This window comes from Salmo salar, chromosome ssa09 (genome assembly GCF_905237065.1).
Source record: "Salmo salar chromosome ssa09, Ssal_v3.1, whole genome shotgun sequence".
Lineage (NCBI taxonomy): Eukaryota > Metazoa > Chordata > Actinopteri > Salmoniformes > Salmonidae > Salmo > Salmo salar.
Window position 1 is genome coordinate 56,118,585 of NC_059450.1, and position 27,361 is coordinate 56,145,945.

The 27,361-nt window shown below is 41.1% G+C and overlaps 1 protein-coding gene across 5 annotated transcripts in view; it reads left to right on the forward strand.

Moving 5' to 3' along the window:
- The first annotated feature begins 902 nt into the window (after window positions 1-902).
- The window catches only part of LOC106611507 (protein diaphanous homolog 2), a 687,763-nt gene continuing 661,304 nt past the window's right edge, over window positions 903-27,361 (forward strand). For 4 of the 5 annotated variants that reach the window (XM_014211776.2, XM_014211774.2, XM_014211778.2 and 1 more), the window contains exons 1-4: window positions 903-1,120; window positions 1,778-2,167; window positions 23,188-23,220; window positions 24,651-24,827. In XM_014211776.2, coding sequence (XP_014067251.1) covers window positions 2,084-2,167; window positions 23,188-23,220; window positions 24,651-24,827 — 294 coding nt within the window. In that variant the 5' untranslated portion in view covers window positions 903-1,120; window positions 1,778-2,083. The remainder of the gene's footprint in view (window positions 1,121-1,777; window positions 2,168-23,187; window positions 23,221-24,650; window positions 24,828-27,361) is intronic. The other variant, XM_014211777.2, reaches the window with a different exon arrangement.

A 27,361-nucleotide genomic window follows, 5' to 3' on the forward strand; every position in this document is an offset into this window, starting at 1 on the left:
CTGTGTTGTTGGAGCTTATTATTATTATTATTTAACTAGGCAAGGCAGTTAAGAACTAATTCTTATTTACAATGACGGCCAACCCCGGAGAAACCTGGACGACGCTGGGCCAATTGTGCACCGCCCTATGGGACTCCCAATCACAGCCGGATGTGATGCAGCCTGGATTTGAACCACTGAGATGCAGTGCCTTAGACCGCTACACCTCTCGGGAGCCCCAGTGATAGAAACATAAGCATTTCTCTGCAGCTCTGAACTGCAAAACTGTGTACACAACAACTTGATTTGTGCCCCTATTTAAATGTAGATGCATTTCCAATACATTTTAACTCATCTCAAAGTAACGGCCACAATACATTGCATCAATTTGCTTCCATCGTGTGTACTCTGTTGTAAATCAATGACTGGATGATTCAGGATGGCACATCAATAGATGTCTGTGGGAAAATGGCACCTGCAGTCTGTGGCCTGTGGGGGACAGTTTTCTGCTCCAGTAACTGTATTCCTGTAAGGCAGACCATGCATGATGGCGATACTTAAAAATGTCCTGTCATGGGACAAAATAAGTCTGACTGTAATCAGACTTTTAAATATTAAATATCTCATGTGATTATGTATTCAAACATGCAAATCCAGCTATAGTTGTGATCCCAAATTAAGTAAAAAAAATAAAATATGGAGTTAGTGGAGTAGAGTTTGATTTATATTGGATCAGTCTAAAATATTATTTAATTGTTTTCCTCCATTTGTCGTTTTGCTATATCAAATTATAAGCAAACTATTGTGTTCGTTTCGCGCTTTCGCGCTATCTGTCTCTCACAAACATGCCACGATGAACAGAAACGGACATGCGCGCGCGCGCCCTCGCTTGCTGGATTTCTTTCATATCCGCTGCAAGCCTTTTATGATTAAACCCTATCCAGTCGCTGTGAAATCAGTCTGACCTCTCCATTTCAACTATCGTCTCCTCCTCGTTGACGCCAGCCACCCGACCCCCGAGTGATCGCGGATGTGACCAATGGCTGACGGAATCCTTGCTTCCTCACATGGCTCGTGGGCGAATCGGAATGGTCGGTGAGCAGAACTACAGTGGGCCTGGCTCTCATGTTTGGTTGAAATGGTAAGCTTGGGATGGTATTTTGTGAGTTGTCTTTGGCAGATTTATTTAATTGTTACATTGTTTACAATTTTAAGCGATTGCAGCAAGTCAATTAAGTTTATTGAAGCTATTCATGTAAAATAAAATGTATTTGCTCCCCATTTTGTAATGCATTTCTAAAGTAAGCGCTTAGGCAGCAACGGTGGTTTTCCTATCCTATAAAATGTTTGATATTTCAAATACATTTCATTTCTATTTTGGATTTGTTGGCAGTAACGTTGCATGTTACAATGTGTCTTGACAGTGTAAACTCTCCATATAATCATGGTAACACTGCTACATTTGTATTGGGTTGTTACATTGTTACTATCCATGCTACATAGTCAGCTACTAAGTTTGTTTGGGTAACAGTAATGCATTTATTTAACTGAATTCCACGCAAGTAAAAGGCAACATTTTGTTTATTCTTAAAACAAACCGTTGACTGGCTGTTTTTAACACATTGCTGTACGGTATTATGATGTACGCTATTTACAGGAAAGGTACCTGCATAATAAGTAGGTTATTCCTGAAAGCAGGTGTCAACATGGAGCGGTACAGTGATTTTAGATAAACATTTGTGCACTACAGGTGAGAACGATTGACATTCTAAAATATAATTTGTTCTTTTTGCGATAGATTTCTCTGCGGTTTGGACTGAGACAGTTGCTACTGTGATAAAGGGACGTCTGGATGGATACAGGGCTACCCTGCCACACCTTTCTTCGTCAAGCAAAAGTGTTTTACTTCTCAGCTGGATACAATTATAAGAACAAACGGACTGTAATTTGGAATACTTTTAACCAAGATTTTTATTTTAAGCCAACTTGAATGGCATGGGTTTTGAGGAAACCTAACTCTGGTATTTTTGAAAGTGTTCACAAGAGTGGTGGAGTTTACTTTTGAGGAGTCTTCTTGAAGTCTTTACAGGAACTAAATCTCAAAATGGATCAAGCAAGTGGTGGAGAGGATCCTAATAAACCTAATAAAAAGAAAGAAAAAGAGGATGAAAGTAAAAACAAAAAACTGGTAGGTATTTTATGAGTTATGCATTAGTCAACTTCCTTTGAAAAGTTAATCTGAACTGTGTCCTGCTATTTGACATTCAAGGATTAACTGATATACAGACTTCCCATTGCAATATAATGTAATTTTGACCAAGTTAGGTAAATTGTTACATAGTTTTTGCATGCTACTTATGAGTGAATCAGCTTTACAACTCATAAGTTCGGGTGTTGAAAGCCATGCAAAGGAATTCATGCGCATGCCCCATTTCCGGTTTTACTGTTGTGCATTAGACCTTTTTAATCAGTCACCTCAATTGTAAGCCCGTGTGTTAAAGTCAATCCATCACAACAGTTTATGAACCAACCCCACTGCTCACTCTAGTAACCCTGGAGAGTTGACTACATTACATGTCATGCACTGCGTCCCTGTGTTGCAAGACACACTTAAACATATCTATTGATGGGCTGGCAGCTCCAAATGGGAATCGTATTACTATTTAATGTAATAGCCACATTTTAGCCTAGATGGCTGCTCGTATTTCACTTAAGTTACTTTTGAAAACCCTGAGCATTTGTATGCTTTTTGATCTAAGTCTTTCCTACAAGTACAAGGTGAGGCCTTTGAAATGGTCTCCATTACAGTTGATAGTTTGAACCTCAAAGCATTCATGTTGCAGAGACGGATTAAGTGGAAAGGTCAGCAACTTGCTGACCATGAGGGCAGAACAAGTCCTTGTGGTTTGCAGAGCAGTCTTTTGTGCTGTGCATGAGTGTCAGCATTATAGATAAAACCTGAGCCAAACTAAACGGTATTATCAGCGCTATGACATGAACAACCACCAAGCAACAGTGCATAGGCTAGGCAGCTAAGTTACTTGTTGATAATAACTGATAGCTTGTATCTAACAGACTTTATTTCATTCTTAAATTCAGCTGTGGAGTCTCCCTATCGGCCTAGTCTGATACAGTGTCTAGCGTTGTTTAGTTACCCACACACTAGTTGATTATAGTCTGGCACAGTGTCTAGCGTTGTTTAGTGTACCCCCACACTGGTTGATATACGCTCAGTGTCCAGTTTATTAGGTACACCCATTTAGTACTGGGTTGGACACCCCTTTGCCTCCAGAACAGCCTGAATTATTCAGGGCGTGGAAACATTGCTCAATTGGTATCAAGGGACCTAACGTGTGCCAGAAAAACATTCCCCACACCATTACACCATCTACACCAGCCTATACCGTTGACACCAGGCAGGCTGGCGTCATGGACTCATGCTGCTTACCAGTGGTGGTTCTAGACCATTTCAACTGGGGGGGGGGCAAGCTGGGGCCAGTTGTACTGTTAGAGGGGCCAGTTACATTAGACGTTATTGTTGTCATATCATTTTTTTCACCATTAGCAGGCAAAAGACCATGTTCATAATCATCATCGTTGCCACTGTCTAATAACGGATGTAAAAAAAAAGAACGATAGCAAAAATTTGTTATGTATAAATTATTTCGTACTCCACATTTAGGGGAGCCACAAGGGGGTCCAAAATTGATGTCACAGGGGCACTGGCCCACCCCCCAGAACCGCTAGTGCTGCTTACGCCAAATCCTGACTCTGCCATCAGCATGACGCAACAGGAACCAGGATTCATCGGACCAGGCAATGTTTTTCCACTCCTCAATTGCCCAGTGTTGTTGATTGGGGGCCCACTGGAGCTGCTTCTTTTTGTTTTTAGCTGATAGGAGTGGAACCCTGTAACGATTGTCGTCGGGTGACGAGGAAGCGGACCAAAACGCAGCTGGGAGCGAACACATGTTTATTCCTTACACTGAAATAAACACGTACACAAAATCAAGAAAATGCCGATACGTTAACTGCTCAAACACAAGAGGCAACACCCCACAAACAGCGTGGGGAAAAAGGAACTTAAATGTGATCCCAATCAGAGACAACTAGCGACAGCTGTCTCTGATTGGGAATCGACAGAACCCAACATAGAAATAACCCACATAGAGCTAACACAAGGCTGTAACGCAAACATAGAAAGCAAACCAAGGAAAAATACCCAACATGACACACCCTGACCCAAAATACCCGAGTTCACCTGGTCAGGGCGTGACAAACCCGAGATGCCGTTCTCCACACCACTGTTGTACTGTGTCGTTATTTGCCTAATTGTGCCTGCCTGTTAGCTTGCACGAATCTTGCCATTCTCCTTTGACCTCTCATCAACTAACTAATGTTTTTTGTTTGTCTCACCGTTCTCTGTAAATCCTAGTATTGTGATACTGTTGTGCGTGAAAAGCCCAGGATGCCGTCCGTTTCTGAGACACTGGAACCGGTGCGCATTCGTTTTGCCCAATGTAACATTCAATTGAACAGTAACTGAATGCCTCGATGCCTGTCTGTCCTGCTTTATATAGCAAGCCATGGTCACGTGACTCACTGTCTGTAGTAGCGAACCATTTTCGTGAACCTGGTGGTGTACCTAATAAATTGTCCACTAAGTGTAGTCTGGTACAGTGTCTAGGGTTGTTTAGTTACCCACACACTGGTTGATATAGGAGGTGTATAGTTTTGACACTGTGTGATCGTAGGGTCTCTAGGGTCTATTGAGCTATTACTGCCCAGAGCACTTCATCTCTTGTCTGACATTTAAGTGGGGAATACATCATTATTCGTATTTCACAAACTACTTTGACTGAATTAACTTCAACAAAGTTTTCCTCAAAATTAACCATGTTCTGTAATAATTAGTCACCAGTGTATGTAGGACACTCTCAGGATCTTTTTAAGGTGGACTCTTCCCATGTCTTAATTACAACACTGAAGGGATGTGGTCTCTCTTCAGTGTGGTCATCATAATGACCGCTCCACTCACCCTGTGGGAAACTAGAACTGGTTGGAAAGATGGGCTGTAAAAGAAGCACGTTACAAACAGCGGCAGAAACGCAAGGGGAGGGAAAGTGGAAATTCTACATGGGAACACAGCCGGGTATTTGCCTCTGCCGCTTGAATCGAAAAAAGTTGAACTTTTGCCACTTCCCGCCACAGGGTTTTCTGTGCCACCAGAGTTGTCAGTGGACTGTTCTTGCCCTGCTGTTTGTAAGCTCCTTGAGCAAAAGTCAAATAAGGCAAAGTTGCCTCTGCTCAACCAGGATGTAGCCCTACAGTTGAGCTGATCACGTGTCTTGACACTGCTCCATTTCCTATCACTGACTTACTGTATTGTAGTGTAACCTGGGAAAGGTTCCTGTACAAGGCCAGCATGTTAGGTAGTTAAGTCGAGTATGACAGCGAGTTCATTCAGTTAATCTGTGGATCAAGAGAGATGATGAGTTATCCAGGACAATGCCCTAACCTTGGCCACCACTAAGGTAAAGAAGGTGAAGAAGGTAAAGAAGATTATCCGTTTAGCCTAACATTAAAGAGCAGGATGGCTATCTGGCCGACTTTATGACTTTGTTTACCAAATATGTCCTTCCAATTTTTACTCAACTATGTCCTGACTGCGATGGGCTCTTCTGCGAAGGACTCTTCTGTCTTGAGCAGTGGGGCTGTTGGGACTTGAAGAATCTGTCCATTGATGAGCTGCTCCATTGGGCTTCTGCAATTTCAAACCTCTCGTTGCCTCAGGCTAAGACTCTAGACCAGAGGAGCAGCCACACAGAGTTCTGTGTACAATAAATAAATAGCTAGTTACATATCTGGATATTATTTTTGATGATATATTTAGTATTGCATCGCTTTGACAATATTGCAATATTCTTTTTGCGCTAGTTGGCTGTACCTATACCAAAACTCCCATATTTTTCCTTCATAGCGAGTTTTCCATCTTGTTTTTAAATAGGGTGCCAATTTGTTTTCAGCACTTTTATTTCCATGACTGATCAAAGTGTGTTTTCTCGTGGCTCTCTCTTGTCCCTCTTCAGCAGATATATGGTGAGCAATATGTTCGAATCATCGAATCGCAATAAAACCACAGTATCAAATCACAATACATATCGTATTGGCACCTAAGTATTGTGATATTGTATTGCGAGGTCTCTAGCAATTCCCAGCCCTAGAATGACTGTGACGAGAAGTACAAACAAAACAAATAAATAATTCCTCTAGCCCTTGGGTTGCAGGCAGTGGGGAGGGGTTGGAATGGGGTGCAATGCTGGAGGCACAAAACTTGTAATCTCTGGTATGTGTTCCAGCAGGGTTAACTAATGGAAATAGAATGGCTGTGATTTCTAGCCAGCAGAAAACCCCTGTGTTTTGTGGACTGTAATGACATATTAGGACTAGAACCCCCATGGTCTCCTGAGAGGGTGCTGTTCATGTGGTATTTAAATGTTGTGGAAATGTAGAGCGTTACAACAACGCCATGTAACTCTTAAATGTCCTCCAGTCGCCCAGCCAATGCCTTCCATTCGTTGACACCACAGCCCGGTTTTTAGTGTTCTTAGGTGCTGCCTCACTACTGCCTTGCTGAATGCTGATGTCATCCCAGGACTCTCATTCGGTGAGCTCACTACGAGCTACACAATCCTTAAGAGGTCTCAGGCATGTTCACGAGTGTTGCCTAATCCTCAACAGTGTAGCCAAGGCAAAGAGATGCAGGCCTGTGCTCTGGGTGCTCTGGCTCTTGCTAACCCAGATGGCCTGAGAGTGGAGGGAGGAAGTAATCATTCATCCCTGGGTGGAGCCTTGATCTGACTTTTAGTTTTTCCCTCCTTTTTTCTCCCCTCTTTGCACATGCATGCCTAGATGCACGCAGGCTTATATACACGCCAAAATATTTCCCAACACTTTCCCTGACTTTGCCACCCTTGATTTCTTCCAGAGAAAGAGATTCAGAGATTGTCTGTGATTAGTGGGAATGTGTGTGGATCGAGGCCAGAATTTAGGGATAGTGATGAGTCTGTTTTTAAGGTGGATTAGAGGTGGAGGTTGTCATTTCAAAGCAGCGCCACTGAGAGTTGTGGTGGCAGGGCAGTATGATCCTATTTAGCGTGGGTATCCTTTAGACTTCAGCGAAAGGCTCAGTTTGACCTGTTGAAAGCGACTCTGATGAGGAGACAAACATTTGAAAGCTGTGTTTGTTTATTGAGTCACCGGCAGGATAACGTCACAACAACACTATCTGGGCTCTGGTTTGTGATGTGGACACAAAATAACAGCCAAGGACATCAGGATAACACCTCAGATGATTTTAAGGTTAAGGTTAAGGCCACTCTTATCAGGTTGTCTGTTACAAATGTCATGTATGAGTCATTTTTGGTTGCCCCATGTTTGCGGTTATCAAAGTATAACTGCCAAGCACCTTTGACTTCTAACGGAATGAACAGAAGGAGTGAAGTCATTTTAAAGGAATTCAGGAGATCCGGTTTTCCAGACCTAGAGCCCCCTCCTTTGCATTCCAGAGTAAATTGTGACCTCAGAGAGAGAGAGAGAGACAGAGACAGAGACAGAGACACAGACAGAGACACCGAGTAGACAGACAGACAGACAGACAGACAGACAGACAGACAGACAGACAGACAGACAGACAGACAGACAGACAGACAGACAGACAGACAGACAGACAGACAGACAGACAGACAGACAGAGACCCAAGATGCCTTGATAACTGGAGGATTATGTGGGTTATACTGTCTTAATAACTGAGTAAATGCTAAGCGGTATTTCAACTCGTTTAATGTAAGTGAATCTCAAATAAAGATTTTGATTCAGTTCACATAAGTGAAAACTTGTTTCAGTTAGGTGTAAAATTGGTTAAGGCCAATTGAATTAATTGAGAGGCAGAATATTTGAATAGAGCTGCTCTCAAAGCATGTCAGCATAATAATAATGTTGACATTGACATACTGACACATTTTGAGACTGCTCTCTGACTTCATGTGTGAAGCAATTTAGGTGGTATGACTGATGACATGATTGTACAATATAGGGAAAATATTTGGAACTTAATCTCCTCCAAATCTGGAGTTGGTTGATTTGTCAAATACATACTGTAGCCTAGCCCAGTGTTTGCCAACTCCAGTCTTCGAGTACCTCCAACAGCACACATTTTAGTTCTAGCCCCAGACCAACTCAACTGATTCAACTCTTTGAGGGCTTACATTTTTCTATTTTATTTTAATCCTATTTCACATTTACAAGTGTGTAATTTATATGCATGTGAATTAGAAATGTTACAAAAATGTGTGCTGTTGGGTGTACGCGAGGATTGGATTTGGAAACACTGGCCTAGCCCATATGTCATATAGATTATATTAATGATTAGACTTGCACAAATAAAATGTGTATGAATGTATGTCCTAACTTATTGCATAAATACCCTAGCTACCATACCATGCCAAGGTTTATATGATAAATAGACAAGTGACATAAGAGATTATACAGTAGGGTGGAATAATAGACTGTCATTATGGAGGGTTCCTGGACCCCTTGATTCACAATGTTAATGGTTGCGCAAAGCATTGGAGAACAAAATAGTGTATCATTTGCCTAAATGAAATATTTTGGATGAGATTACATTTCTCATGGGAGATATCCTATATTATTTTCGCTGTTGTGGTTACATGGTTTCTGTTCATGTTCTGGAATTCTGTTGGGACTACTAGCTAAAGTTTCTCAGGCTGAAGATGGAAATCCATGATGTAGGCGTAAAATTTGTCTTCGTGCCAAGTAAACAACATCAAGTAAACAACATCTTACATTGTAACCACACTAGCGTACCTTATGTGAACTTTCATATGATCAGGTGACAGTATAGACGTATGACTGCCAAATTCCTAGAATGCCATGCTCCTTTTCGCCAATGCTCTCATTTAGCTATAGCAAAAGGATTAGTGTAGATCAGTATCTCAAAGGTCACACAGAGTTCAATGTGTGTGTGTGTGTGTGTGTGTGTGTGTGTGTGTGTGTGTGTGTGTGTGTGTGTGTGTGTGTGTGTGTGTGTGTGTGTGTGTGTGTGTGTGTGTGTGTGTGTGTGTGTGTGTGTGTGTGTGTGGCTGCTGGCTCAACCATGCTTTGAATGGTGGCAGACAGCAGGCTGATAACTGTCACTTTTACACACACACACACACACACACACACACACACACACACACACACACACACACACACACAGAGGAAGGGATTGTTATACCTCAGTGATTCAAATTTTGGGACAGTTTTAGGGGCTTTAGGGTGCACATCTGGTCACAGCTAGCATGTGTGAAGGTGGGGCGTGATACTTTCATAAAGAAAATACTGAAAGAAAGAATAGGCCTAGTTCAAACACAGCTAATATGCTAACATGCTATGGCCACCAAAGAGTGATACAACACAACAGTACAAGGTCTACTGATTACAGAAGCCTACCATATCAATAGTAGTGGATGCCTACATTTCAATGACTCTGGCAGTTGTGCTGTGGTGCTACTGTTGTGGTAAAACTAACTTGGCTGATAGAGGTAGATATAAATTCTTCTATCTGATACTGCTATGTCATTTTGTGATTTTCTTTGGTGTCCCTGGTGGCCTGGTCCTCAATTGTGGAGATAGAGGGTCTGTGTGAGAAGAGAACAGCAGGAAATGGACCATGTGAGTTTTTCATGCCACTCAGGAAGTGGGAGAGAGGAAGTGGTGAAGAATGCTTTAGTCACACTGGCTGTGGAAGAAACGACTCCATCTGATCTGACATCACCCTGTCAGATATTTATACAGGCCTGTTCTTGGCAATTAGAAGAATAAAGAAGTATAAATCTCATTCTTCAACATTGACGTGGTGTAAATTACTAGGGCTGGGTATTGGCAGGGACCTCATGATTACATTTTATCACGATACAGTACATTGGCACATTCCACATGACTTCAATGTCTTGATGATGAGGTAAAAATCGGTTGTTCTGCCCCTGAACAAGGCAGTTAACCCTCTGTTCCTTGGCTGTCATTGAAAATAATTTGTTCTTAACTGACTTGCCGAGTTAAATAAAGGTTAAAAAAAAATGAACAGACACTAAAGCATGAAACACACCGAGAATCTGCCGATAGACTGCCGATAGTTACTTATCACAGTGGGAGGCCGTTCCTTATCTTGCTACAACAAAAGCGGTACTTGCTGCATGATGATCCGGTAGTGACGAACTAACCATTTCTACTTTTAAAATGGCAACGGCATTTTCTCTGTACATCCACGGTTGAATCAGTCAGACTTCGTATGTAATGTAGGCTATGGGATGGTAGCTAGCTAAGTGCACAGACACAATGCACAAAACACTAAATACTTCCTCCAAGCTAGTTAACCACTTTAGCTAGTATTGATATTATAATTAAATCACAATGGATTAGCTAGTTTACATGAAATAACTGCCTGTGTTAGCTGCCGAGTTAGCTAGCTAGCTAAGGACACTGCACTATCTAGCTATGTTGTGCTAGCTAGCGAATATATGTAAACGTTAACTAGCTAGCTAAACATTTGGATATGAAGTAGACACTGTCGGGATTGGGTTTATGGAGGGTGAATTAAATTGCTTCTTCGGTATCTTAAAAAATAAATAATGCTTTTTATTCATTGATGGAAATACCGGTTGATGTGCTCCAACTTTAAAGGCAAATATACACTACCGGTCAAAAGTTTTAGAACACCTACTCATTCAAGGGTTTTTCTTTACTTGTATTATTTTCTACACCGTAGAATAATAGTGAAGACATCAAAACTATGAAATAACACATACACAATCATATAGCCAACCTTCGCCTTGATGCCAGCTTTGCACACTCTTGGCATTCTCTCAACCAGCTTCACCTGGAATGCTTTTCCAATAGTCTTGAAGGAGTTCCCACATATGCTGAGCACTTGTTGGCTGCTTTTCCTTCACTCTGCGGTCCAACTCATCACAAACCATCTCAAATAGCCCTTACACAGCCTGTGGAGGTGTGTTGGGTCATTGTCCTTCTGAAAAACAAATGATAGTCGCAAACCAGATGGGATGGCGTATTGCTGTGGTAGCCATGCTGGTTAAGTGTGCCTTGAATTCTAAATAAATCACAGACAGTGTCACCAGCAAAGCACCCCCACACCATCACACCACCTCCTCCATGCTTCACGGTGAGAACCACACATGCAGAGATCATCCGTTCACCTACTCTACGTCTCACATGGCGGTTTGAGCCAAAAATTGCAAATTTGGACTCATCAGACCAAAAGACCGACTTCCACCAGTCTAATGTCCATTGCTTGTGTTTCTTGGCCCAAGCAAGTATCTTCTTATTATTGGTGTCCTTTAGTAGTTGTTTCTTTGCATCAATTCGACCATGAAGGCCTGAGTCTCCTCTGAACAGTTGATGTTGAGATGTCTGTTACTTGAACTCTGTGAAGCATTTATTTGAGCTGCAACCTGAGGTGCAGTTAACTCTAATGAATTTATCCTCTGCAGCAGAGGTGACTCTGGGTCTTCCTTTCCTGTGGCGGTCCTCATGAGAGCCAGTTTCGTCATAGCGCTTGATGGTTTTGAAGAAACTTTCAAAGTTCTTGACATTTTCCGTATTGACTGGCCTTCATGTCTTAAAGTAATAATGGACTGTTGTTTCTCTTTGCTTATTTGAGCTGTTCTTGCCATAATATGGACTTCTGTATACCACCCCTACCTTGTCACAACACAACTGATTGGCTCAAATGCATTAAGAAGGAAATAAATTCCACAAATTAACTCTTAACAAGGCACAGTTAATTGAAATGCATTCCAGGTGACTATCTCATGAAGCTGGTTAAGAGAATGCCAAGAGTGTGCAAAGCTGTCATCAAGGCAAAGGCTGGCTACTTTGAAGAATCTCAAATATAAAATATATTTTGATTTGTTTAACATTTTTTCGGTTACTATGTGTTATTTCATAGTTTTGATGTCTTCACTATTATTCAACAATTTAGAAAATAGTACAAATATAGAAAAACCCTTGAATGAGTAGGTGTGTCCAAATGTTTGACTGGTACTGTATATACAGTGCATTCAGAAAGTATTCAGACCCCTTCCCTTTTTCCACATTTTGTTACGTTACAGACTTATTCTAAAATGGATTAAATAAAAAAAATCATCATCAATCTACACATAATACCTCATAATGACAAATCGAATTTTTTTTTTTTAAATGTTTGCAAATAAAAAATGTAATACTTTATTTACCAAAGTATTCAGACCCTTTCCTATGAGACTCGAAGTTGAGCTCAGGTGCATCCTGTTTCCATTGATCATCCTTGAGATGTTTCTACAACTTGATTGGTGTCCACCTGTGGTAAATTCAATTGATTGGACATGATTTGAAAAGGTGCATGTCATCGCAAAAACCAAGCCATGAGGTCGAAGGAATTGTCCGTAGAGCTCCGAGACAGGATAGTGTTGAGGCACAGATCTTGGGAAGGATACCAAAATATTTCTGCAGCATTGAAGGTCCCAAAGAACACAGTGGCTTCCATCAACCTGTTTAAAAAATATATATATAATTTTGAACTTTTTACCCTCCCCCCTTTTTTCTCCCCAATTTCGTGATATCCAATTGGTAGTTACAGTCTAGTTCCATCGCTGCAACTGCCCTACATACTCGGAAGAGTCGAAGGTCGAGAGCCATGCATCCTCCGAAACACGACCCTGCCAAGCCGCACTGCTTCTTGACACACTGCCCGCTTAACCCAGAAGCCAGCCGCACCAATGTGTCAGTGGAAACGCCGTACAACTGGCAACCGAAGTCAGCTTTCAGGCGCTCGGCTCGCCGCAAGTAGTCGCTAGAGCACGATGTGATAAGGAAATCCCGGGCCGGCCAAACCCTCCCCTAACCCGGACGACCCTGGGCCAATTGTGCGCCCGCCTCATGGGTCACCCGGTCACGGCCGACTGTGACACAGACTGGGATCAAACCCGGGGCTGTAGTGACGCCTCAAGCACTATGATGCAGTGCATTAGACCGCTGTGTTACTCTGGAGGCCCCCTCCGTCATTCTTGAGTGGAAGAATTTTGGAACAACCAAGACACTTCCTATAGCTGGCTGCCCGGCTAAACTGAACAATCAGGGGAGAAGGGCCTTGGTTAGTGAGGTGACCAAGAACTCGATGGACACTCTTACAGAGCTGCAGAGTTCCCTTCTGCAGATGGGAGAATGTTCCAGAAGGACAACCATCTATGCCTAAAGGATTTTCAGACCATGAGAAACAATATTCTCTGGTCTGATGAAACCAAGATTGAACTCTTTGGCCTGAATGCCAAGCGTTACGTGTAGAGGAAACCTGGCACCATCCCTACAGTGAAGCATGGTGGTGGCATCATCATGCTGTGGGGATGTTTTTCAGCGGCAGGGACCTGGAGACTAGTCAGGATCGAGGGAAAGATGAACAAAGCAAAGTACAGAGCTCTCATTGATGAAAACCTGCTCCAGAGCACTCATGACCTCAGACTGGGGCGAAGGTTCACCTTCCAACAGGACAATGACCATAAGCACACAGCCAAGACAACGCAGGAGTGGCTTCGGGACAAGTCTCTGAATGTCCTTGAATTGCCCAGCCAGAGACCATTCGAACATCTCTGGAGAGACCTGCAAATAGCTGTGCAGCAATTCTCCCCATCCAACCTGACAGAGCTTGAGAGGATCTGCAGAGAAGAATGGGAGAAACTCCCCAAATACAGGTGTGTCAAGCTTTTAGCATTATACCCAAGAATACTCAAGGCTGTAATCACTGCCAAAGCTGCTTCAACAAAGTACTGAGTAAAGGGTCTGAATATTTGTGTAAATGTGATGTCTGTTTTTTGTAAATGTCTGTTTTTTATTTTTAAGACATTTGCAAAAGTATCTAAAAACCCGTTTTCTTTTGCTTTGTCATTATGGAGTATTGTGTGTAGATTGATGAGGGAAAAAAATATTTAATCCATTTCAGAATAAGGCTGTAACATAACAAAATGTGGAAAAAGTCAAGGGGTCTGAATACTTTCTGAATGCACTGAATATTTATTTATTTGTTCTTTACATTGTTCTAAAGGGTCAGAAAAAATAATACTGTCATCTAACAGTAACTGTTTGGCACAGATAATAGTCATGCAACGCTTGCTCCTATACCCTTCTTTTTTTGATTTCCAGTAGTCTTCCACAGATCTGACTTCCCCTTTTCCTCCTAAGCAACCAGTAAACATTCGCCCACTTCAAGTTTCTTTTTAACGTCCTCTGCATCCATTTTGCTCTCCACATTACTGTTTTCGGAGTTTGTAAAAAACAATTTTTTGATGTGATTATGATAGGTCAGTCCCTATTGTTCACATGCATGCGATGCTTACATGTTTCAGGTAAAGAGAGCAAAGGTTGAGGGATTACAGAATGTTTTTTCTAAGCAAATTTGGGATTTTGCTAACTAAATGGTTGAAATTATGTTACAGCTTCAGCACAGACAGTGCAATAAACATTTGCTGTGCTGTGGTGCCTTTTCACTGCATTAGGAAGGAGAGTGAGACAACCTGCGTCAATCACACAGGCACTCGCTGTCTTTCTTTTTTTTTTTACACAGTGTGACCATCGGGCTCTTTCTTGAGTAATTTCTGTCTTTTTTATTTTATCAAACAGTTTGCTTAAAGCGTCAGACAAGTTGGTTTTATATATGGAAAAATAAGTTTAAACATTTTGACCAATTGATTGGTCGAAAGAACAGGATGACTCTCAGTCGACCAAGGTTTGTTTTTTGTCGGTGATGGCCCTAATCACGTGACACCACTATTCCTATGTGAAGACTCAATAGCGCATTGAAGCCAAATGAAGTCGGTTAAGATGGAGGCTCAGGGGTATATAACATGCACAGTTTGAGCTACTCGAGGAAGTGACATTGTAGGCTACCTCAGTGATGTCCCCTCTCATTGAGCAACGCCTTCCACATTCTTGAGTTCGGTTAGGTGAGCCAAATGAGTGTGCTCGCATACTCCCTTAAAAGACCTTTGTTCGAAAGAATTGAAAAAAGCGGCAATCGTACTGTTTGTCTATCTTGAAACTCCATAGCCATACACTTCCTCAAAATAGAAACTATGTGTTTGATATCATTCCACTAATTCCACTCCAGCCATTACCACGAGTCTGTCCTCTCCATTTAACATGCCACCAACCTCCTGTGATGCACAAACTGTTCCAGATGGGAAGCCTTTAACTCAAGTTGAAGGCCGAACGGGGTACTGCAGGTTGCAATTAGGAGCAAAATTATTTTATGAAACCTTTATTTAACTAGGCAAGTAAGTTAAGAACAAATTCTTATTTACAATGACAGACTAGGAACAGTGGGTTAACTGCTTTGTTCAGTGGCACAACGACAGATTTTCACTTTATCAGCTTTGGGATTTGATCTTGCATCATTTTGGTTAATGGCCCAACGCTCTAACCACTAGGCTACCTGCCGCCCCATGGCTATGGCTAGAGTCACAGTACCTTTAAGTCACTGTAATGAGCTATTGAGAAGACAATGTCAGACTTGATTAATTTCGATCCTATAAAATACAATTTAAGAGGAGCAACAACATGTAGCAATTGCAACACACTAAAGCCTGCCTGTGTAGTTTTTCAGGTACCATTTCTCAAACACACAGATGTAAATGAAGTTGAACTGACTCGTTCATGTGACATGCTGTGTAGGAGCGCTGCATGCAAGTCTTTTTGTCAATCTGTCCACAATATTACTGTATATATACTTTTGACCTTACCTGTATTTTAAGCTTTGTAGTGCAAGGCCATCATTTTGTCAGATGTGCTGGGGTGTCTGCTGCCTTTCCATATAATGAGTCTGTATCTGTTTCACGCTACTGCACACATGTACACACACATGTACACACACACAAACACACATACACACACACACACACACAAATGCACACACTCTGTTAAGCGAACTCTAGGTCAGTACTTCAGTCTGTCAACAGAAATGGTCCCTTAGCAACATACAGTGCATTGTGGTTTTGTTTACTACTGAATAAGCTGTGTTGATGGGTCCATATAAACCAGAGAGGCCAAAAATAAATGTGTAAACTGTGAACCACTATGTTCAAGCTGTTTGGTTTAACTAAGAAGAAAGTGCTACATACATTCTAGCAGGTTTTTGGATTCACACTCAACTTAATTCTGTGAACATGTCCCTGGGTAGAAGTATTCGTCACTTTCCACGCCCAGAATGGAAATCCAATAGTGAGGAATGCAGACGAACTGTGATTGCAGAGTGGAAGTGGAAGTGAACATTTGGAATACTAGAAGCTATGAAGGAGACTGGGAGAGTGGGAGCAGTGACACAAGGTTGCCAAGAATTGTTAGTAGCGGCGGTACTGTCATTAGTGCCAACAACACCAGGCACTCCTAGTCATCCTTTGTTTGTTATGAATTACAAGTAATTAAAGCAAAACCCTGATTTCCTTGTAAGCATGTCTCCATGCTGCTTTTTAGATGAACTCTGAAAATCCCATCCGTTTTTAATGGGGATTTCTTCCCCCTTTGAGTGAGCAGGAAGTGCTTCATGTGCAGATGGCGTAATGGTGTAAAAATAACATATGTAGAAAAAACATATTTGAAACTAGGCCTACATGTTTGGCATGGAAACACGTGAATTGATAGTATGTCATGCAGTTGTGGAAATGTCATACACCACCTAGTGGTATCACTTTGAGCAAACCAATTGAACCTCTGACCTAGGATCAGAAGACTTTTGGAGGATGGCCTGGCGTCAAAAAGGGCAGCAAAGAAGCCACGTCTCTCCAGGAAAAACATCAGGGACAGACTGATATTCTGCAAATAGGTACAGGGATTGGACTGCTGAGGACTGGGGTAAAGTCATTTTCTCTGATGAATCCCCTTTCCGATTGTTTGGGGCATCCGTAAAAAAGCTTGTCTGGAGAAGACAAGGTGAGCGCTACCATCAGTCCTGTGTCATGCCAACAGTAAAGCATCCTGAGACCATTCATGTGTGGGGTTGCTTCTCAGCCAAGGGAGTGGGCTCACTCACAATTTTGCCTAAGAACACAGCCATGAATAAAGAATGGTACCAACACATCCTCCAAGAGCAACTTCTCCCAACCATCCAGGAACAGTTTGGTGACGATCAATGCCTTTTCCAGCATGATGGAGCACCTTGCCATAAGGCAAAAGTGATAACTAAGTGGCTCGGGGAACAAAACATCTATATTTTGGGTCCATGGCCAGGAAACTCCCCAGACCTTAATCCCATTGAGAACTTGTGGTCAATCCTCAAGAGGCAGGTAGACAAACAAAAACCCACAAATTCTGACAAACTCCAAGCATTGATTATGCAAGAATGGGCTGCCATCAGTCAGGATGTGGTCCAGAAGTTATTTGACAGCATGCCAGGGCGGATTGGAGAGGTCTTGAAAAAGAAGGGTCAACACTGCAAATATTGACTCTTTGCATTAACTTCATGTAATTGTCAACAAAGGCCTTTGACACTTATGAAATGCTTGTAATTATACTTCAGTATTCCATAGTAACATCTGACAAAAATATCTAAAGACACTGAGGCAGCAGACTTTGTGAAATTTAATATTTGTGTCATTCTCAAAACTTTTGGCCACGACTGTAGTCCTTTGTATTTAAAAACTCTTGCCAAATGAGGCATACTCGTGATATTCCCCATACTCAAATAGACCCATGAATCCAGCAAAATTGCATTGGGTTTTTCAATTTTATTAACCTTTATCTAAACAAAATCCTATTTCGATAATGAAGAGCTGAGGGCTAATTGGATTTGGGTTATTTTGAGGAATTAATGTTGGGCAATAAACATTTATTACAATGAAAGAGTTGAGGTTTTAATAAGCCAGAGAAGCCCAGAGGACGTGCATGGTTAATTGTTATGTGGTAAATTGCATTGTTGTGGTGTTGCCGTACGATAATGACTGTGCAGAAGTAAACTGATGGTTTCCCCTAAAGTAAAGACGATTAGCTCAACAGAGGTTCCCTTGTTGTTAAATTGATTAAAATATGTTAAATTACCCCATTTGAAAAATGTGCAATGTTTACACAATTGTAGAGACAGTGTTTGAAAGTAATGATGGGGGGAAAAATAGATACAGTTACATATTTTCTGGATATTATTTCTGACCATATATCGTTTTGACAATATCGCAATATTATTTTTGCGATAGTTGGCTGTACCTGCACCAAACTCTAATTGTTTGACTGATCAAAACTTGCTTTCTCATGGCTCTCTCTTGTCCCTCTGCAGCAAACATACAGTGCATTTGGAAAGTTTTCAGAGCCCTTGACATTTTCCACATTTTGTTACGTTACAGCCTTATTCTAAAATTGATTAAATTGTTGCTTTTCCTCACCAACCTGCACACAATACCCCATAATGACAAAGCAAAAATAAATGTATTTAAAATTGAAATATAAAATTTACGTAAGTGTTCAGACCCTTTACTCAGTACTTTGTTAAAGCACCTTTGGCAGCAATTACAGCCTCGAGTCTTCTTGGGTATGACACTGCAAGCTGGTCACACCTGTATTTGGGGAGTTTCTCCCATTCTTCACTGCAGATCATCTCAAGCTCTATCAGGTTGGATGGGGAGCGTTGCTTCACAGCTATTTTCAAGTCTCTCCAGAGATGTTCGATTGGGTTCAAGTCCGGGTTCTGGCTGGGCCACTCAAGGACATTCAGAGACTTGTCCCGAAGTCACTCCTGCGTTGTCTTGCCTTTGAGGTTAGGGTCTTTGTCCTGTTGGAAGGTGAACCTTCACCCCAGTCTGAGGTCCTGAGGGCTCTGGAGCAAGTTTTCATTAAGGATCTCTGAACTTTGCTCCGTTCATCTTTCCCTCGGTCATCTTCCATGTAAGAATGATGGAGACCAATGTGTTCTTGGGGACCTTCAATGCTGCAGACATTTTTTGGTACCCTTCCCCAGACCTGTGCCTCGACAGAATCCTGTCTCGGAGCTGTACGGACAATTCCTTTAACCTCATGGCTTAGCTTTTGCTCTGACATGCACTGTCAACTGTGGGTCCTTATATAGACAGATGTGTGCCTTTCCAAATATTGTCCAATCAATTGAATTTACCACAGGTGGACTCCAATCCAGTTGTATATCATCTCAAGGATGATCAGTGGAAACAGGATGCACCTGAGCTCAATTTCGAGTCTCATATCAAAGGGTCCGAATACTGATGTAAATAAAGTATTTCTGTTTATTTTTTTTAATACATTTCCAAGAATTTCACTTTGTCATTATTGGGTATTGTGTGTAGATTGATGAGAAAAATGTTTTATTTAATTGATTTTAGAATAATGCTGTAACGTATCAAAATGTGAAAAAAGGGGTCTGAATATTTTCCGAATGCACTGTATGGTGAGCAATATGTTTGGAACATCAAATTGCAATAAAATCACAGTATCCAATCACAGTACTTATCAAATAGTGAGAATCGCAATATAAAGTCGGAAGTTTACAAACACCTTAGCCAAATACATTTAAACTCAGTTTTTCCACAATTCCTGACATTTAATCCTAGTAAAGATTCCCTGTCTTAGGTCAGTTAGGATCACCACTTTATTTTAAGAATGTGAAATGTCAGAATTATAGTAGAGAGAATTATTTATTTCAGCTTTTATTTCTTTCATCACATTCCCAGTTGGTCAGAAGTTTCCATACACTCAATTAGTATTTGGTAGCATTGCTTTAAATTGTTTAACTTGGGTCAAACATTTTGGCTAGCCCTCCACAAGCTTCCCACAATAAGTTGGGTGACTTTTGTCCCATTCCTCCTGACAGAGCTGGTGTAACTGAGTCAGGTTTGTAGGCCTCCTTGCTCGCACACGCTTTTTCAGTTCTGCCCACAAATTTTCTGTATGATTGAGGTCAGGGCTTTGTGATGGCCACTCCAATACCTTGACTTTGTTGTCCTTAAGGCATTTTGCCACAACTTTGGAATTATGCTTGGGGTCATTGTCCATTTGGAAGACCCATTTGCGCCCAAGCTTTAACTTCCTGACTGATGTCTTGAGATGTTGCTTCAATATATCCACATAATTGTCTTTCCTCATGATGCCATCTATTTTGTGAAGTGCACTAGTCCCTCCTGCAGCAAAGCATCCCCACAACATGATGTTGCCACTCACGGTTGGGATGGTTAACCTCAGCTTGCAAGCCTCCCCCTTTTCCCTCCAAACATAACGATGGTCATTATGGCCAAACAGTTCTATTTTTGTTTCATCAGACCAGAGGACATTTCTCCAAAAAGTAGGATCTTTGTCCCCATGTGCAGTTGCAAACCGTAGTCTGGCTTTTTTATGGATGTTTTGGAGTAATCGCTTCTTCCTTGCTGAGCGGCCTTTCAGGTTATGTCGATATAGCACTCGTTTTACTGTGGATATAGATACTTTTGTACCTGTTTCCTCCAGCATCTTCACAAGGTCCTTTGCTGTTGTTCAGGGATTGATTTGCACTTTTCGCACCGAAGTACGTTCATCTCTAGGAGACAGAACATGTCTCCTTCCTGAGCGGTATGACAGCTGTGTGGTCCCATGGTGTTTATGCTTGCGTGCTATTGTTTGTACAGATGAACGTGGTACCTTCAGGCATTTGGAAATTGCTCCCAAGGATGAACCAGACTTGTGGAGGTCTACAGTTGTTTTTCTGAGGTCTTGGTTGATTTCTTTTGATTTTCCCATGATGTCAAGCAAAGAGGCACTGAGTTTGAAGGTAGGCCTTGAAATACATCCACAGGTACACCTCCAATTGACTCAAATGATGTCAATTAGCCTATCAGAAGCTTCTAAAGCCATGACATAATTTTCTGGAATTTTCCAAGCTGTTTAAAGGCACAGTCAACTTGGTGTTATTGTTGTTTAAGTGTCTGAAGTGGATTTTAATGTGTTTGTTAAGGGGTTTGTGTACTAGATGGAGGAACTTAGCCTACATGTGGTTCAGGGCAATTCCACAGTAACGGAATTTCACTTAGATTTTTCACTTTAAAATGTTTGCCAAACAAAAACCATTGATTTCAAACCATACAACTCTATGCACAAAGACTACTTTGATCAATTTGCATCTAAAATTTCACAAATACACATTTACTGTAGGAGTTGTGCATATTCAAAGTTTGGTTACAGAATAATTGGAAAATCTCCCCTTTTTATGTGACCACATATTCCAATTAATTCGGAGCAGATATTTAAAGATGGTTAAATATCTGTTTCCCGAATTAAAATTAAATGATGTCTGCTGAAAGAATGGGGTGTCAGCTATGACATGACTCCTTAGCTGTGTTCGAATACCCATACTAACATACTGTATACTACATACTATATACTATTAGTTAATTTTAGTATAATGTAAACAAACGGTATCCATTCAGTTAAGTGTCTATCGGAAGTTGATGCTGTTGCTATGTAACTTCTTGCTAGCTGGTTAGCATAGCTAACATATTACTAGCTAGACATCTTACGACTTCATTAACAATGTCCACTGAACACACAACGACTATACCACTTAGCTAAGCTAAGAATGACGCCAATAGTCAAGTCAATAAATGTTGGTTAGTTAGTTAGATATCATATAGTTCATATACTGGCAAGTTCGATGTATTTGTAGCCAACTAACGTTAGGTAGCTAGTTAACATACTGGTTACATGCAAGCAACTGCTGTAACGATATCCAATGTGGTTCGTAAGGCTAGCGTAGCTAACAAATTGTCAGCCAAAATAACGTGTAACGTAACTTGTTTGAAAAGTAATTGCTTTATTACATTGCTCAACATTTTATTAACATTTGTTATAATTAGTTAAAGCAATGAATTTGTATCCGCTCTCATCGGACTTCGGCTGCATATTTTCCACCATTTTCTTGAAATCTGAAAATGTTGTGAAGCCACGCCCATTTTCTGAAGAATTTCATTATGGGCCCTAAAGCACGGAAATAGTGTCCACTGCTTGTATACTTCGTATTTTGGCAAATGTAGTACGACATCCGGGAACTTTTGGCATACTAACTATATCCATACTATATCCATATCCATACATGTCCAATAAGCATACTACATACTCAATTTACATCACAAGTAGTACGGTTAGTGCAGTTAGTATGAGTATTCGAACACAGCTCTTGAGTTTGGGAAAAAAAAAACATTTCAGTTATTGAACTAGAGTAGGTTAAGTGGATTTATAACCGGTAATGGAATTACGGTAACAGAATTACATCATGGGTCCCTGATCTGTACTATACAGAAATGCATAATTATGAATATGCATATTATTCTCTTTATGGTGTTTGTATCCTGAATAGGTACACAAAGGTTAAAATATGCAATAACCTTATTTTGCATATTTAGTTATAATTCTACACATTGGCTATTATACTAATGAGCTCCGTCCCCAAACAAGGCCACATTTGGTTGGTCCGGACCAGACCAGGCTGGACCAATGTTTATGTTTCCCAAATTTGGACATTACAGCACAGTAGAGCACAGTAGAGTAGCGTACAGCAGAGCAGATCAGAGTACAGTAGAGTAGAGTAAAGTAAATATGTTCAGTACAGTATAGTACAGTACAATACAGTACATTATACTGTACTCTACTCTAGTGTACTGTACTGCACTCTACTTTACTTTACTGTACTGTACTGTGCTGTCCAAATTTGTGAAACATACAGTACCAGTCAAAAGTTTGGACAAACCTACTCATTCAAGGGTTTTTCTTTATTTTTACTATTTAAAGAACAAAGTGAAGATGTCAAAACTATGAAATAACATATGGAATCATGTAGTAACCAAAAAAGTGTTTAACAAATCAAAATATATTTCATATTTGAGATTCTTCAAAGTAGCCACCCTTTGCCTTGATGGCAGCTTTGCATACTCTTGGCATTGGTGTTATTCCTAGGTGTGGTTATTCATGGGTTCATTCATATGGGTTCGTCTGGGTCTTTATGACATTTCTGTCACGTTTGCATGTGTGTCCATCTGTTACTGTGTATTGTGAATATTTTGGATATTCTCCTTCACATGCACACCATGGGGCTGTCATTTTCAGTTGGATCTTATTTTTCACAATGTGCCTTCCCTTCAACAGAACATACACATAAAAACATTGGCTGACGACATGGTAAGGCGTCCTGTTTTCATTTCTTTGTGTATTTTGTTTTGCGTCATCATCTTCTCTTTGTGTCATGGCTGCACAGGATGTTGAACTGAAATCTGTGGATGGATCAATGAAACAAGAGTGAAACGGTGCCCTCTGTTAACCAAGTAGGGTTCCTGTATTATTGTCATTACAGTATTTTATGGTTATTTAATGTGCCCAAATGATAACGTAATTTAATATGATTTTTTTTTTTATTAATGCCTAGCCTAATCAGTCAAATATCAGCCCAACAGTATTCTGAATCGGTTATGATAGGCTTATATTTGTTATTATTCCTCTTAATAATTAATTAACAAAGAACAACTATTTGGGTAAAACACTGGTGCTGATTCAATGGATTGTATTACATGTAGATTCTACAATCATGTTGAACATAATTGGTTTGTCTTTCACTGGTCCGTCCACAATGATTTCAGTGTAGATTCAGGTGTGCTATCATTAATAAAATGTTGTCTTAATTGATTTGTCTTACTCTTTTTCATATGTATGTTCATTCATTCATTTCACACAAGCATGACCCCTAAACCCATATAGCTAATACCACTGAAACTAACTAACAGCGACTGGTGCATGGACTTACCCTCTTCTGACTGTGTAACAAAGGTGTGTGCTGCTGGCGGCATCTCGTTTGAGCTTGGTCTGTCTTCTGTCGTCGGCCCTGAATACATATGAGGTGCGCTTGATTTAACGCTTGCAGTTTGCACTTTTGTGATGATTCCATTTGTCCCATTGCACCAGGCAAACTAAATCAAGCACAGCTCAGGTAAATGTATTTCTACTTATGCGATTGACATTCATTCTTAATTCATCGGTGTAGCTAGAATAGCAGAGTACTGTCTGTGAGGAGAGTATATACAGACTCCCATAACAGTCTATGGTTTTGAACATTCCTAGTCTACAGGGTTAATGGTAAGTGTGAAGGTAAGTAAAATCTATGACGTCGCTGTATTTAACAGTGTACCATTTTATTATGTACCATGTTTTCATTCAGATACACATGAACTGTACAGATTAATACATCAAAGCCAGTATGAAATAGAGCAAGCAATGTTACCCCTTGTTAAAGCACATTATCATTTAATCTAACATTTTTTTATAACAAAACAGAAGATGAACACACATTATCAGTCCATCCCTTGTCACAGGCAAAACCCTTTACTTTAGCTGGCCTGTGGTACCATCCCAACCTGTAATTGAGCCCAGCTGATGCCTGCTTAAAGGTTGGGAAGGAGCTTGAAAAACATGGCAGGCATATGACAGTATCACTCAACTCTACAGTATGTAAGCATTCAGAAAGCCTGAAGCCTAGGGAAATATTCCTAGTTAAATACTATATGTCATAACACTTACCATACACACTTTGGTAATGCCACCCTCTCTTTCCGCTTCAGCGTGACCGGATCACCAGTTTCCGGAAGACTGGGAATAAGAAGGACAAGCCCCTGATCCAGCACTCCACAGACCCCATGTCCATTCAGGTAGAGATGCCCATGCCCCAGCCTCTCTTCGACGACCGCTCCATGAACCTCTCCGAGAAGGAGATCAACGCCCTCTTTGAGAAGATGATGGTAAGTCCGATACTGTAACTCTCCTTTTGAACCAAGTGTATATAGCCACCATTATCCACAGTGCCCCCCTATAAGAATGAATGTAGAGTCCCTGTTTTCAGTACAGTATTTCCCTGACTAATCAAAACTAGTTTTCTCATGCTCTCTCTTGTCTTTCTGCAGCAGACATATAGTGAGCAACATGTTTGGAACGTTAAATTGCAAAACAAATGCAGTATCTAATCACAATACCTATAGAATCGTGAGAATTACAATCCGTATTGGTATTGTGACGTCCCTGGCCGTGTACACTGAGTTTCCAAAACATTAAGAACACCTTCCTAATATTGAGTTGCACCTCAGAACATGGACTCTATAAGGTGTCGAAAGTGTTCCACAGGTACGCTGGCCCTTGTTGACTCCAATGCTTCCTACAGTTGTGTCAAGTTGGCTGGATTAGCCTTTGGGTGGTGGATCATTCTTCATACACACTGGAAACTGTTAAGCATGAAAACCTAGCAGTGTTGCAGTTATTGACATGAACCGGTGTGCCTGGCACCTACTACCATACCAAGTTCAAAGGCACTTAAATCTTTTGTCTTGCCCATTCACCCTCTGAATGGAACACATGCACAATCCATGTCTCAATTGTCTCGAGGTTTAAAAATCCTTCTTTAATCGGTCTCCTCCCCTTCATCTATACTGATTGAAGTGGATTTAACAAGTGACATCAAAAAGGGATCATGGCTTTCACTTGGATTCGTCTGGTCTGTCTATGTCATGTTCATAATGTTTTGTACACTCAATGCATATGTACCATAGGATTACAATTGCTCCCCTGTACACCTTCAACCACTACTTGTTTTGAACCATAGAGATGTAATGGGTAGAATGGACATGGTTACTGCTTCTATGTCTGAAACTCCCTGTGGGTCCTTTTTAGTACGAGCTACCAATCACATTGTTCTTTTACTGTTCACCAGAGAGTCTCTGATCTTCAGGTGGATCTCTGTCTCCACTGGTTGTCATAATAATGATATCATTAGATGTGATGTGTTGACAGCTTGCTGTGGCACATTCAAACATCTTTTGGCAAAGAAATGTAGCAGTTTTCTTTTCTATTGCCCTCTATATTCACATCATGTTAATGTGGGTGCTTTTGTGTCTCATACTATGCACCACTCTTCTCTTCTTCGTAATCTTCAGGCAGGGAGCTCTGCTCAGGCTAAGCCTCTACAGAACAGTACTTACCTGGTTCGCTGCGCAGACCCGAGTCACAGCTCTAAAATCACGCTGACGCTCAGCATAGAGAGCACATAGATCAAAGAGAGAGACAGGAGTGAGTGTATCAGCGTAACCCTGTCGTGACTTCTCACTTAACTCGGTAACTCAAGTTCACTTGACTCAGCCCTCGTTCAAACAGAGAGCTCCAGAGTGATCCATCAGAGAGCTACAGAGCGCTACAGAGAGCTCCATCAGAGAGCTACAGAGCTCCAACAGAGAGCTCTATCAGAGAGTTACAGAGAGCTCCATCCGAGAGCTACAGAGAGCTCCAAACCGAGAGCTACAGAGAGCTCCATCAGAGAGCTACAGAGTGCTCTATCAGAGCTACAGAGAGCTCCATCAGAGAGCTACAGAGAGCTCCATCAGAGCTACAGAGAGCTTGCCTGGATACCCAGACTCCTTGCTCCGGCCAAACGCTACGCCACGCCCACAGATTTTAGTTTATTTCCACAATGAGTCTGGATCTGAGTACCTCTCCGACCCTTCACCGAATTTGAACACAGTCTTATTGGTCTATAAACCTATGGGTAAATGCATTGATATTGCTACCAAAATATTTTTTACATTGGAGGAGTACCAAGATGACTGCATGGTGGCTTCATTACAGCGATCCCCTGTCTGTCATCCAGGGTTTATACAGATCACTGCTAACTACTAGACAACCATAAAATAGCGAGGGTGATACAAAGAGTTTGGTTACTGTAATTACAGTGTTACTACTTCCTGTTACCAGTAAAGATGCACTATAAATGCCTGTCTGATACCCGGTGATATTCAGTAGAAAATGGTGAAACACTCGTATGGCTTTAACATTATGTTCAAGCGCCTCCCTTTGTGTTATGAATTATAAGAGTGTGCCTATCTAGCATAGTGTGATAATAAACCGTGAATTTGTACCAGTTCAACCTGTTGTCGTGTGTCTTCCACGTCTCTGTTGAGTGTGAGTAGCAGTTTATATCCAAGTAAGAAGAAGTCGAGCCTTTAGCTTGCCAGCCCAGCAGTCTGTGAATCTTCATCATTGAGAAGAGAAGATTATTCCACTAATAACAACTAACAGCCTACATTATAAAACGATACCTAAATTTGAAATAATTGTAGCTTCTGATCACTTTGCAGTTACATGTATTTATACATGGCATGCAACTTACATGGTGTCCTGTCCTTGCTAGGTGTGAGGGAAGAGTAGTTGTGGTTTTAGTAGGAAATGATTGGTTGATCAATGAGCATTCCCATGGAACTCTCTGTTCAAAGCTCAATATTGCCCCCTTGCG